The sequence below is a fragment of the Salmo salar genome, chromosome 03, assembly GCF_965601325.2.
Source record: "Salmo salar chromosome 03, fSalSal1, whole genome shotgun sequence".
Lineage (NCBI taxonomy): Eukaryota > Metazoa > Chordata > Actinopteri > Salmoniformes > Salmonidae > Salmo > Salmo salar.
Window position 1 is genome coordinate 44,887,233 of NC_138293.1, and position 12,477 is coordinate 44,899,709.

The 12,477-nt window shown below is 43.4% G+C and overlaps 1 protein-coding gene across 2 annotated transcripts; it reads right to left on the reverse strand.

Moving 5' to 3' along the window:
• Positions 1-2,785: 2,785 nt before the first annotated feature.
• On the reverse strand, positions 2,786-12,334 carry LOC106600488 (type I phosphatidylinositol 4,5-bisphosphate 4-phosphatase-A). Of its 2 annotated transcripts, XM_014191867.3 has the most exons (7): positions 12,098-12,334; positions 10,547-10,740; positions 10,055-10,161; positions 7,387-7,492; positions 5,903-5,955; positions 5,419-5,509; positions 2,786-5,189 (listed from the first exon to the last, which is right to left on the reverse strand). In XM_014191867.3, exons 1-7 carry the CDS (start codon positions 12,213-12,215, stop codon positions 5,046-5,048), a joined length of 813 nt encoding a protein of 270 aa, XP_014047342.1. In that variant the 5' UTR covers positions 12,216-12,334; the 3' UTR covers positions 2,786-5,045. The 2 variants fall into 2 exon arrangements, with proteins under 2 accessions (XP_014047342.1, XP_014047343.1); XM_014191868.3 differs by lacking the exon at positions 5,903-5,955.
• Positions 12,335-12,477: the final 143 nt, after the last annotated feature.

Genomic DNA, 12,477 nt, shown 5'->3' on the forward strand with positions numbered 1-12,477 from the left:
TAGACAACAGGTGGAAATTATCGGCAATTAGCAAGACACCCCCAATAAAGGAGTGGTTCTGCAGGTGGTGACCACAGACCACTTCTCAGTTCCTATGCTTCCTGGCTGATGTTTTGGTCACTTTTGAATGCTGGCGGTGCTTTCACTCTAGTGGTAGCATGAGACGGAGTCTACAACCCACACAAGTGGCTCAGGAAGTGCAGCTCATCCAGGATGGCACATCAATGCGAGCTGTGGCAAGAAGGTTTGCTGTGTCTGTCAGCATAGTGTCCAGAGCATGGAGGCGCTACCAGGAGACAGGCCAGTACATCAGGAGACGTGGAGGAGGCCGTAGGAGGGCAACAACCCAGCAGCAGGACCGCTACCTCCGCCTTTGTGCAAGGAGGAGCAGGAGGAGCACTGCCAGAGCCCTGCAAAATGACCTCCAGCAGGCCACAAATGTGCATGTGTCTGCTCAAACGGTCAGAAACGGACTCCATGAGGGTGGTATGAGGGCCCGACGTCCACAGGTGGGGGTTGTGCTTACAGCCCAACACCGTGCAGGACGTTTGGCATTTGCCAGAGAACACCAAGATTGGCAAATTCGCCACTGGCGCCCTGTGCTCTTCACAGATGAAAGCAGGTTCACACTGAGCACATGTGACAGACGTGACAGAGTCTGGAGACGCCATGGAGAACGTTCTGCTGCCTGCAACATCCTCCAGCATGAGCGGTTTGGCGGTGGGTCAGTCATGGTGTGGGGTGGCATTTCTTTGGGGGGCCGCACAGCCCTCCATGTGCTCGCCAGAGGTAGCCTGACTGCCATTAGGTACCGAGATGAGATCCTCAGACCCCTTGTGAGACCATATGCTGGTGCGGTTGGCCCTGGGTTCCTCCTAATGCAAGACAATGCTAGACCTCATGTGGCTGGAGTGTGTCAGCAGTTCCTGCAAGAGGAAGGCATTGATGCTATGGACTGGCCCGCCCGTTCCCCAGACCTGAATCCAATTGAGCACATCTGGGACATCATGTCTCGCTCCATCCACCAACGCCACGTTGCACCACAGACTGTCCAGGAGTTGGCGGATGCTTTAGTCCAGGTCTGGGAGGAGATCCCTCAGGAGACCATCTGCCACCTCACCAGGAGCATGCCCAGGCGTTGTAGGGAGGTCATACAGGCACGTGGAGGCCACACACACTACTGAGCCTCATTTTGACTTGTTTTAAGGACATTACATCAAAGTTGGATCAGCCTGTAGTGTGGTTTTCCACTTTAATTTTGAGTGTGACTCCAAATCCAGACCTCCATGGGTTGACAAATTGGATTTCCATTGATTATTTTTGTGTGATTTTGTTGTCAGCACATTCAACTATGTAAAGAAAAAAGTATTTAATAAGATTATTTCATTCATTCAGAGTTATTTTAGTGTTCACTTTATTTTTTTGAGCAGTGTATTTGATACCATTCTACTGATTCCACTCCAGTCATTACCACAAGCCCGTTCTCCCCAATTTAAGGTGCCACCAACCTCCTGTGGTTGACATTATGCTCCACCTGCTCAGTTTTCCACCACAAAATGCCCAAAAGAGTAGAACCAGCTCACCTGATTTTACTATTAGATTTTCAATGTTTGTTATGAAAATAATATTTAAAAAGGAATAGTTTCACAATATTAAAAAAAATTGTTCAGTTCACGTAACAGGGTTGACGTTAAAATGAGTTAGACATAAATCACTAATCACATTAAATAAATCAATCTTCAGAAATCACTTTGTCAAAGCAACAAAATAACCAGGGCTTTACAATGATGGTGAAACTTGGATATTTTGAGATTAAGTGTGTTAAAATCTTCCTAGAAGTGACACAGGGTTGACGGAGGGACATGTCAAAATGCTGAATTTTTGCACTTTAACAAGCAAGCCTTTTCATACAAAAAAAAAAAAATCAGATTTATTGAATTCTCAATATTGTCTATTGTAAAGGGCACTTAATTTAAAGCGATTCTCTGATTCTTGTTTATACTTTTTAGCCAGTAGTTTTGAAAGCAGCACTCACGAGCCAAAAGTGGTCCCTGAAAATTGCGCACCACGTCATTGCTCTCTCCCTCTCTGCTGTGTGTGCATCATGCTAGCTGTCACTCATATGGCGAGGGGCTGAAGCTCATTGGTTGAACTCGAATCGCTCGGGGGCTGGCCCACATGGGGGAAAATGTAGGGGAATTGGTGCAGCACTGCTTCCAGAAAAAGTTGCTTTCAAACTAGGGATTTTGTGGCTAATTGAGGTAAAACAATAATTCTGCTCATTGATTTTGCATGTTTATAAACTGGGTGGTTCAAGCCCAGAATTCTGATTGGCTGACAGTCATGGTATATCAGAACATTTATTTTTTTACTCTAATTACGTTGGTAACCAGTTTGTAATCGCATTGTGTCGTGACTAAGAACAGCCCTTAGCCGTGGTATATTCACCATATACCACACCCTCCAGGCCCTATTGCTTAAATGAACTACTCTGACACATCCAGCCCAAAGCTGGAAGTTTAAAAAAAATACTTAGATGCCAAAGTTCCAGAGCATGTCTAAAATAAGTATTTAAAAAATATATATATTGGTGCACAATTTCTATTCAAAATATCAACGGGACTCATTTTGTGAAATGACACTAACTATAACAACCTGTGAAAGTGTCCGAGTATCTGGACTACTCACCACTAAGTAGTTGTTTTGTCTTATGTTTGGTTTGGATTATTGTAAACGGTCTTAAAAGCACTAACAAAAATACAAAACAGCCTAAAAAGCATTCTGATATTTTCATACGTCTTTATTGTGTGTAAACAAACTCTGAAGAGTGCATCAGTCAGGTTCTTGATCATTGGAATCATTAACATGATCAATATTGTACATAAATATCATGATTAAAACATGATCATTATAATAAATAACATGATATTTTAAAATAACTCACTGCTACTGTAACAGTTCTGTCAAGCAGGGTAACCATCTCAAAGAGCTGTGTGTGTGTGTGTGTAAAATGGTGCAATTAATGTGGAAGATGTGGTTTGTGGTTAAATGTTTGTCTATGTAAATGAGGTTTGTGTGTGTGATTTAAGATTGACACTTAGTCCAGAGGCTTAATAGGTCATCAAATCAGTGTAACAACTTTCCAGATTCCATTAAAAAGGGTTGCAAAAATAACCCTATTAAATCAACAAAACAGTTCTCCAAGAATCAGTCATGTAGTGTTATGCACGAGTTCAACAGAATATCTGCTTAGTAATAATTACTCACATGAACAACATATGTACAATTAATTAAAACAGAAACAAACATATGTAATAAAAAAATATATAAACTACCTTAATCAGAAGCAGACAAGTTAGTGTTATAGGGTTAGTTTGACTGTTTGAATATGCAGGTAGTGTATTCTCTTCACTGACTGTTTCCTCTCACCCTGACAGCATCCCAACTGGTACCCTACTCCCTATTTAGTGCACTACTTTTGCCCAGAGCCATATACGGGCTCTGAAGAAAAAGGAGTGCTCTATATTGGGAATAGGGTGCAATTTGGGACGCACTCCCAACCTGAAGGACAGCCTCTCTGAGGCACAGGGTCTACAACAACCACAGCCTGCCTCTGTCATCAAGGACTCATTTTGATCATGGAGGGTAGATTTTGCCTGACGACTCAACCCCAATTTAATTCCGCTGCTCTATGGATTGCTCCATACATCAGTCTGAACCTGCCATCCGGGTCATTTGTGCGGATGTCAAAATGACGTGATTCATATCAGGCCCAACTCATCAGTTTCTGGGACCAATCAGAACAGTTAAAATGTTGACACATTTTCAAAGGGTCAGGGAGGAAAGCTAATCTCGACTCATTGTGGAGAAGAAACGTTAGATGGGTAGCCAGGCAAAGATGTACTGTAAATTGACCATAGCTGGGTAGTGGGCACACTTGGCCCAAAGCCTGTTTAACATGGGCAGCACCACGGAGGGCTTTCATCATTTTGAGGCTCTATAGTACAGTGTACATCTATGGGTTACACTGACAGCTTACATCTAAGCTATTAGCTGAATGTGTAAGAGAGAGAAGGGCCATGTGTGTCCAGTCAGATTGAACAGCCTCATCTCAAGCTCTCTCTCTAACTGGGCTCCCAAGTGGCGCAGCGTCTAAGGCACTGCATCTCAGTGCAAGAGGCGCCACTACAGTCCTTGGTTTGAATCCAGGCTGTATCACATCCGGCCGCGATTGGTAGTCCCATAGGGCGGCGCACAATTGGCCCAACGTCATCCGGGTTTGGCCGGGGTAGGCCGTCACTGTAAATAAGAATTTGTTCTTAACTGACTTGCCTAGTTAAATAAAACTGCTTTTAAGGCTTCCAAGCTACTTTGAATCAAAGACTGACAGCCCCACAGATTATGCACCATGACAGGCAAGAGAGGGTAACTTGCGTGGCGTTCACCTTGCACTGGCCTCATTTTAGCTTAATTTGCCTTTCTAAAATGCTTCAAAGGTTTACAAAAACAAATAAATCATGTAAAATGCCCAAAAACAGAACATGAAATCAGTGTTGCGAAGTAACCGTCTTTTCCGAGGGTCGTGTCATAATTTAAGACTTTCTTCCACTGAGCCATGCCATGATGCGGCCTGAGTGACGATTAAAAACAGGGAAGGGACCGTAGTTGAACATGTTAAAACTAATTGAACTAGTAATGTAGCAGTCACGCTACTGCTCCTTCGGGAGTAAGTAAATGTTCTTCATCATCAAGTTTGGAAACACATTGAACAGACTAAAGGGAAGGAGGAGGAAAACTTTGTTTTAATTTCCAGTTTAAATAAATATTATTTTAAAAGCTCCCCCCCGCTCCTGCGGATCTCCTCTCCTCTGTTTGTGTGGCTTTGGGGTGAAGTTTCCCCTAGGTGCACATCTACGAGATCAGCTTCTCGTCCCCCAATCTTAACCATAGCCATTTAGAGGGGGAAATGCAAAACTGACCCAAGATCAGCATCTAGGGGCAACTTCAACCTACACGTGTGTGTGTGTGTGTGTGTGTGTGTGTGGCTATGTGAAGTTCTGTAGGGGCTCACTAACACGCATGCAGGCCCAGTACAGAGCCCGGCCCAGGGTAAGGAGTACCAGCAGGATCAGCACGGCCCAGGAGGCATAGATACCCCCATAGTCCTGGGCCTTCACCCACGTACCAGCCTACAGAGAGAGAGAAAGAAAAAGGAGAGAGCATGTAACATTTTTATTTTTTGCAATGTGTTTAGTGGTGAAATGGGTCCTACAGACAGAACAGAGGGAGAGAGAACACTTAACAAGGTTTTTCCTGCCTCATGAAGGGGCTTAGGCGGTGGACATGGCTGTGTTTGATACATCTACGATATGGGTTTGTCAAGTAATGTAGAGTGGACAGGATGGAGGGTGTACTCACCACCAGTCCAGCAGTGGAGATGCTGAAAAGCAAGCATAGTAGAAAACACCACAAGCTCCGCCTTCGAGGGTACCTCTGACCAATAGAGGAGCTGCATGTCAAAGGGTGTGACAAAAGAAAGGGAAAAATGGACTGTAAACATTAAATAGAAAGGGTAATTTTCCTGGAGAAAAATTGTCCGACTTGCTTCGGCTGTCCAAAATAACTTCATAGGTTTAAATTGTTAGTTGCTGAAGCAAGTCATACTAATAAAAGGTTGTGTAAGAGTAACAGCTCAGACTTGAGAGGTTGCACACAAGTCAGTAAGGAGCTTATCCTGATGCCTAATGCTACAGTCATCCAGCCAGAACTATGAGCATGTCCTCCGATATAACGTGCCACCAGCCACCACTGGAGAACCATAATTTTTAGCATATTGTATAATCCCTTTTTAAATGGACTCCTCTGTATTGACTGGGTACTGTGTGGACAGATAGAAACTCACACTTTCTTGCAGTGTGGGCACCTGGCGAGTGTCCTGTCAGTAAACTCTGTCCACTGAAACACACATTACAAGACACTTATGTCAATATGATAGAGTACATGTCCCAAATGGCACCTTATTGCCTAAATAGTGCACTACTTTTGATCAGAGCCATATGGGTTCTACTCAAAAGTAATGCACTAAATAGGGAGTAGGGTACCATTTTGGATGCTGTCAGTGAAGAGAATACACATACACACACTACCTGCATATTCAAACACATTCAATCTAACCATAACATTAACTTGTCTGTGGTTTTAAATGTGGTAATAGTTTGTTTTAATTAATTGTACAGACACTCACTCGCCAGTTTATTAGGTACACCACCCTGTTCACAAAAATGGATCGCTCCCACAGACAGTGAGTCACATGGCCGTGGCTTGCCATATAAAGCAGGCAGACAGACATCCAATTGAATGTTAGAATGGGCAAAACTTTGAGCGTGATATGATCGTCGGGGTGCCAGGCACGCCGAATCCACTATCTCAGAGACTGCCGCCCTCCTGGGCTTTTCACTCTCGACAGTGTCTATGGGTTCCCGAGAATTGTGCGACAAACAAACATCCAGTCAGCGGCAGTTCTGTGGCAAAAGCAGCTCGTTGATGAGGTCGAAGGAGAACGGCAAGAATCGCGTAAGCCAACAGGCGGGCCACAAACAGACAAATAATGGAGTACAACAGTGGTGTGCAGAACGGCATCTCGGAACGCACAACTCGTTGATCCTTGTCACGTATGGGCTACTGCAGCAGACGACCACTCTGGGTTCCACTCCTATCAGCTAAAACCAAGAAACGGCTCCAGTGGGCACGCCATCACCAGCACTGGACAATCAAGGAGTGGAAAAACATTGAATGGTCCGGCAAATCCCGGTTCCTGTTGAGTCATGCTGATGGCAGAGTCAGGATTTGGTGTAAGAGCAGCAGTCCATGGTACCATCCTGTCTGGTGTCAAAGGTACAGGAGAAACTGCGCAATGCCATCTCGGCAGCTTGGACCAACATCCCTGTGGAATGTTTCAGACTTGTAGAATCCATGCCTGAAGAATTCAGGCTGTCCTGGAGGCAAATAAACTGGCCGGTGTATTTGTTGTTCATGTAAGAGTAAATAATACTAATCAGATTACGTTGCACTCGTGTGCATAACACAAAATGATTGATTCTTGGAGAACTTGTATTTTTGTTTTGTTGATTAATAGGGTTATATTTGCAACCCTTTCTTATTTTAACTGGAATCTGGAAAAATTTTACACTTATTTGATTACCTAATAACCCAATAAGCCTTTGGACACTGGACAATGTTTCCAGATCTTAACCACACACACCTCATTTACCTATAGACAATATCAAACATTTGGGCCCTGGTGCCCTTTTGGCGGGAATAAGGTGATATTTGGGATGCAGCCTACTGTATATGATGGCTGTGAGAGAGGCGAGGGAAGAGTCGTACCAAGAAAGTGTTGCTGCAGTGTCCACAGGAGACCCGAGCTCCGGCCGGCTGGGGGTCAGGGCTGGCTGGACCAGGGTGGACCGGACCCAGGTTTATTATCCTCTTACTGGGGGAACACGACCACATAGCTCACTGATCAGTCTACAAGTCAGTATTCCTAGATTTAAATGCAACAGAGCGTAACCATACCTGTCAACTAAAATGTTTACATTTTAGCAGATGCTCTTTTCCTGAGTCAGTCAGTGCATTCATGTTTAGAAGGGAAAACCTCACATCACAAGTAGACCCTTATTCAAAATAGCTGCTATCAGCAGAATCAGTGCCAGGATGGCAAAACAGCAACCACATAACTCACTGTTCAGTCTACAAGTCAGTATTCTTAGCTAGGTTTAAATGCTACCGAGCGTAAATTCCATACAAGTCACCTAACTTTTCTATGCACTGGGTAAGCCTAATGCAGCCCTTAAAGGAAAACTCCACCCAGAAACTATCTTTTGGTATTTGTTTCATAAAAAGTCCATTATTGATATAGTCCCAAAATGTTTTGCATGTCAGCAATCAAGTTCACAAAACTTTCAAAATACAGAAATACAGCCGGTACGAGCCTCATATGATGCAAAACATAGCATTAAAAAAATGCATCATACAGGCAGTATTTCTGTAGTTTGAAAGTTATATATCTTGACAACGTAGTTACACAGAAATACACATTGGGGGACCTGTTGTAATTAATGTCCTACATAGTCCTAGTTCACAGTAATCATTACTTGTACAGTTGAAGTCGAAGTTTACATACACTTAGGTTGGAGTCATTAAAACTCGTTGTTTTGGCAAGTCGGTTAGGACATCTACTTTGTGCATGACACAAGTCATTCTTTCAACAATTGTTTACAGACAGATTATTTCACTTATTCACTGTATCACAATTCCAGTGGGTCAGAAGTTTACATACATTAAGTTGACTGTACCTTTTAAACAGCTTGGAAAATTCCAGAAATTATGTTATGGCTTTAGAAGCTTCTGATAGGCTAATTGACAACATTTGAGTCAATTGGAGGTGTACCTGTGGATGTATTTCAAGGCCTACCTTCAAACTCAGTGCCTATTTGCTTGACATCATGGGAAAATCAAAAGAAATCAGCCAAGATGTCAGGGGGGAAAAAATGGTAGACCTCCACAAGTCTGGCTCATCCGTGAGAGCAATTTCCAAACGACTGAAGGTACCACATTCATCTGTACAAACAATAGTACGCAAGTATAAACACCATGGGACCACGCTGCCATCATACCGATCAGGAAGGAGAGGCGTTCTGTCTCCTAGAGATGAACGTACTATGGTGTTAAAAGTGCAAATCAATCCCAGAAAAACAGCAAAGGACCTTGAGAAGATGCTGGAGGAAACAGGTACAAAAGTATCTATATCCACTGTAACACAAGTCCTATATCGACAAAACCTGAAAGGCCGCTCAGTAACGAAGAAGCCACTGCTCCAAAACCGCCATAAAAAAGCCAGACTATGGTTTGCAACTGCACATGGGGACAAAGATTCTACTTCTTGGAGAAATGTCCTCTGGTCTGATGAAACAAAAATACAACTGTTTGGCCATAATAATCCTCATTATGTTTGGAGGAAAAAGGGGGAGGCTTGCAAGCCGAAGAACGACCATCCCAACCGTGAAGCATGGGGGTGGCAGCATCATGTTGTGGGGGTGCTTTGCTTGCAGGAGGGACTGGTGCACTTCACAAAATAGATGGCATCATGAGGACGGAAAATGATGTGGATATATTGAAGCAACATCTCAAGACATCAGTCAGGAAGTTAAAGCTTGGTCACAAATGGGTCTTCAAAATGGACAATGACCCCAAGCATACTTCCAAAGTTGTGGCAAAATGGCTTAAGGACAACAAAGTCAAGGTATTGGAGTGGCCATCGCAAGCCCTGACCTCAATCCCATAGAACATTTGTGGGCAGAAGTGAAAAAGTGTGTGCGAGAAAGGAGGCCTACAAACCTGACTCAGTTACACCAGCTCTGTCTGGAGGAATGGGCCAAAATTCACCCAACTTATTGTGGAAGGCTACCCGTAACGTTTGACCCAAGTTAAACAATTTAAAGGCAATGCTACCAAATACTAATTGACTATGTAAACTTCTGACCCACTGGGATTGTGATGAAAGAAATAAAAGCTGAAATAAATCATTCTCTACTATTATTCTGACATTTCACATTTTTAAAATAAAGTGGTGAGCCTAACTGACCTAAGACTGGGAATATTTACTATGATTAAACGTCAGGAATTGTGAAAAACTGAGTGTAAATGTATTTGGTTAAGGTTCATGTAAACTTCCGACTTCAACTGTATGTGTGTGTATATAGATAGATATGCCCTGAGATACTTTTGCCGCCATGTAATGTTTTATGAAGGGAGGGAATCATTTCTCATATAACCGTTGTTGTCTGTCTCCCTCCCTCTTTGATAATGTGGCTACATCCCAAATGGCAGCCTATTTCCCTATAGTGTATTACTTCATTCCCTATATAGTGCACTATAACCAGGGCCCATCTGGTCAAAAGTAGTGCACTAAATAGTAAATATGGTACCAATTGGGATGCATCCAGTCTCTCTTTCACACACTCCTTCTCACTCAACCCTCTTCCCTCCCTCTTACCAGTAGGGCCGGGGACAGGCGATCCTCTGGGAGGTGACTTTGCAGATGAGCAGACAGTTACAGGGGCAGCGGACATACTTCTTCCCTGCTGGCGCATTCTTGATGGGCTACAGAGGGAGACAGAGACAAAAGGAGAAGGACACAGAATGGTGAACAAGTTCAATTCCATTTCAAATAAATCCGTTAGCAACAGAGCAGGTCCCATAAATCTGTTGATTTTCAAAAAGCTTCCACATGGAATTATAACTAGCCTAACCTTTTATCTTAAACCTAGGGTCAATTCAGGAAGTAAGCTGAAATTCCACATCCAAGTTCTCATGGAGAAGCATTGAGGGAAGGTCCAATGTCAGATTACTTCCTGAATTGAAATGGAATTAACCCTGACATGCAGGTTTATGTGGTAGGTCACCCACCCAGCCTGCCCACTGTATACAACTTGTATGACTATGTCTATAGATGTGATGACACTACAGATAGATATGCGTCACCCACCGTAGCCTCGTTGCAGACCCCACACTTGACCACATGCTGGTGGATCTTCCCCTCCACGCTGATGAGGCTCTGACACACTCTACAGCTGATGCCTGGCGCGCTGCCACTCTCTGGGGAGGTGAGGGGGGAGTACGGAGGAGGGTCCTCCCCCATAAGCACCGAGGGCTGGGTGGGGCTGGGGAAGGGAGGAAAGCCTGAAATGCAGACAGAGGGTTTGGGGTGGTGTGAACATGAATGTTTTGGTCATTTAGCAGACACTCTTATTCAGAGTGATTTACAATCAGTGCATTCAACTAAGGTAGGAAAGACAACCACATATTAGTCATCGCAAGTAAAACATTCTTCAATAAAGCCCGATTTCGCTGATAGTTGCCATGGCACCCTTGTAGCAGCCTAAGCACAGAGCTCCTATACATATTTAGTATTGATTTTTTTTAATTTATCAGCCCTTTTGTTTTTGATAACATTGACTTTTTATTGCATATATCTGGCGTTTTAGCGCCACGGATTTGCAGATTGACTGACAGAATAATACAGATAGAGTAAGTAGTGCACTGAACCATGAAAGGGTTACACGGAAAGTACTATTCCGTTTTTTTACCTTTTAAATGAGGATTAACAAGAATGAGATTTGAGTATTGAGTTCCAACAAAAAAGGAGCTTTATAAAAGGACTGCAGGGGCTTATCTGTGTGTGTGTAATACTATTATCGCGGAAATATGCAATTACCACTGTAATATTTCAAAAACACAAGAATCTATGGTATTATGATTTGAACAAACACCTGTGTTACAGCAACTCATGCCACTGTTCTGATATTTCCGTAGATACAGCAGCCCCTCCCCAGAAAACAGTAATTGGCCGACGTATTATCTTGCAGTAATTATAAGCTTATTGAATGGCCTAAAGCGGTGCCAATCAAATCAGGTGCTTTGGTACACGCCTCAAACGAGATTAGCACACTAGCTAGTTAGCGTGAACATACTGGCGGTATATCTTCAAATGGTGATACAAATATTACACTGACATTTTTTATTTCTGTAGGCCACTATAACATAACTTGCAATATCATAACACGTGGATCATCAGGATATGGCAACTTACATCTTCTGTATTGAGAAATTGATTATAGCGAGGCTTGCTAGTTAGAAATCTTGCAGCAGACAACTAGCTAGCTAGCTCCATGCACACAACTCAACATAGTGTTTCCGTTTTGTTAGTTACATCCGTTTAACTATGATGCCTAAACGATAAATGCATAAAATGCCTTAAGGTTATAGAGAAATATTGCCAGCCAACTAAGTTAACTAACCGGCATGCTTGCATCAACCGCTAGCTGGCTAGCAACCACAATATATTCCCCAGATAATCAGTGCAGACACAACATCGTCGTTACTATGTTTTACCAAATAAGCGCTGTTCATGTTCCTAGCTAGACAGCAACTTGTGCTCTTGGCTATCTGGAAATCATAGGAACCGATGAGTTGTCAGCTAGCTAACCAGTCGACTGCCTTGGCTAGGTTGGAGAACATCCATGGCATGTATACTCACTTTGTGGCTTATTTGGTAAACCATACGGAGCCGAGCCAGGTGACACTCCGCCGTTACCACCCCCAAGACCACCATCTCCGAGATCTGCCAGTAGCGGGGACCTCTCGCCGTCCGCCATACCGAAAGCAAGGCGTGGAGGTGGTAGGACTGTGTAAAGCGATGATATGGAGTCGTTGCGTCTGGGATTGTGCCGGGAAAGTAACGTATGCGTCACATGATCATGAGTTCGCTACTGCGACTCTGTCGGACCATGTACTCCCTCATAATAATTGATCAACACAACCCACGGCCACAACTACCTTATAATAAAACAATATTGAATAATAACAAACAAGAATGGTAAGCTATAGCAAAGAGTGTTTTGGTAAATGTAGCACAAT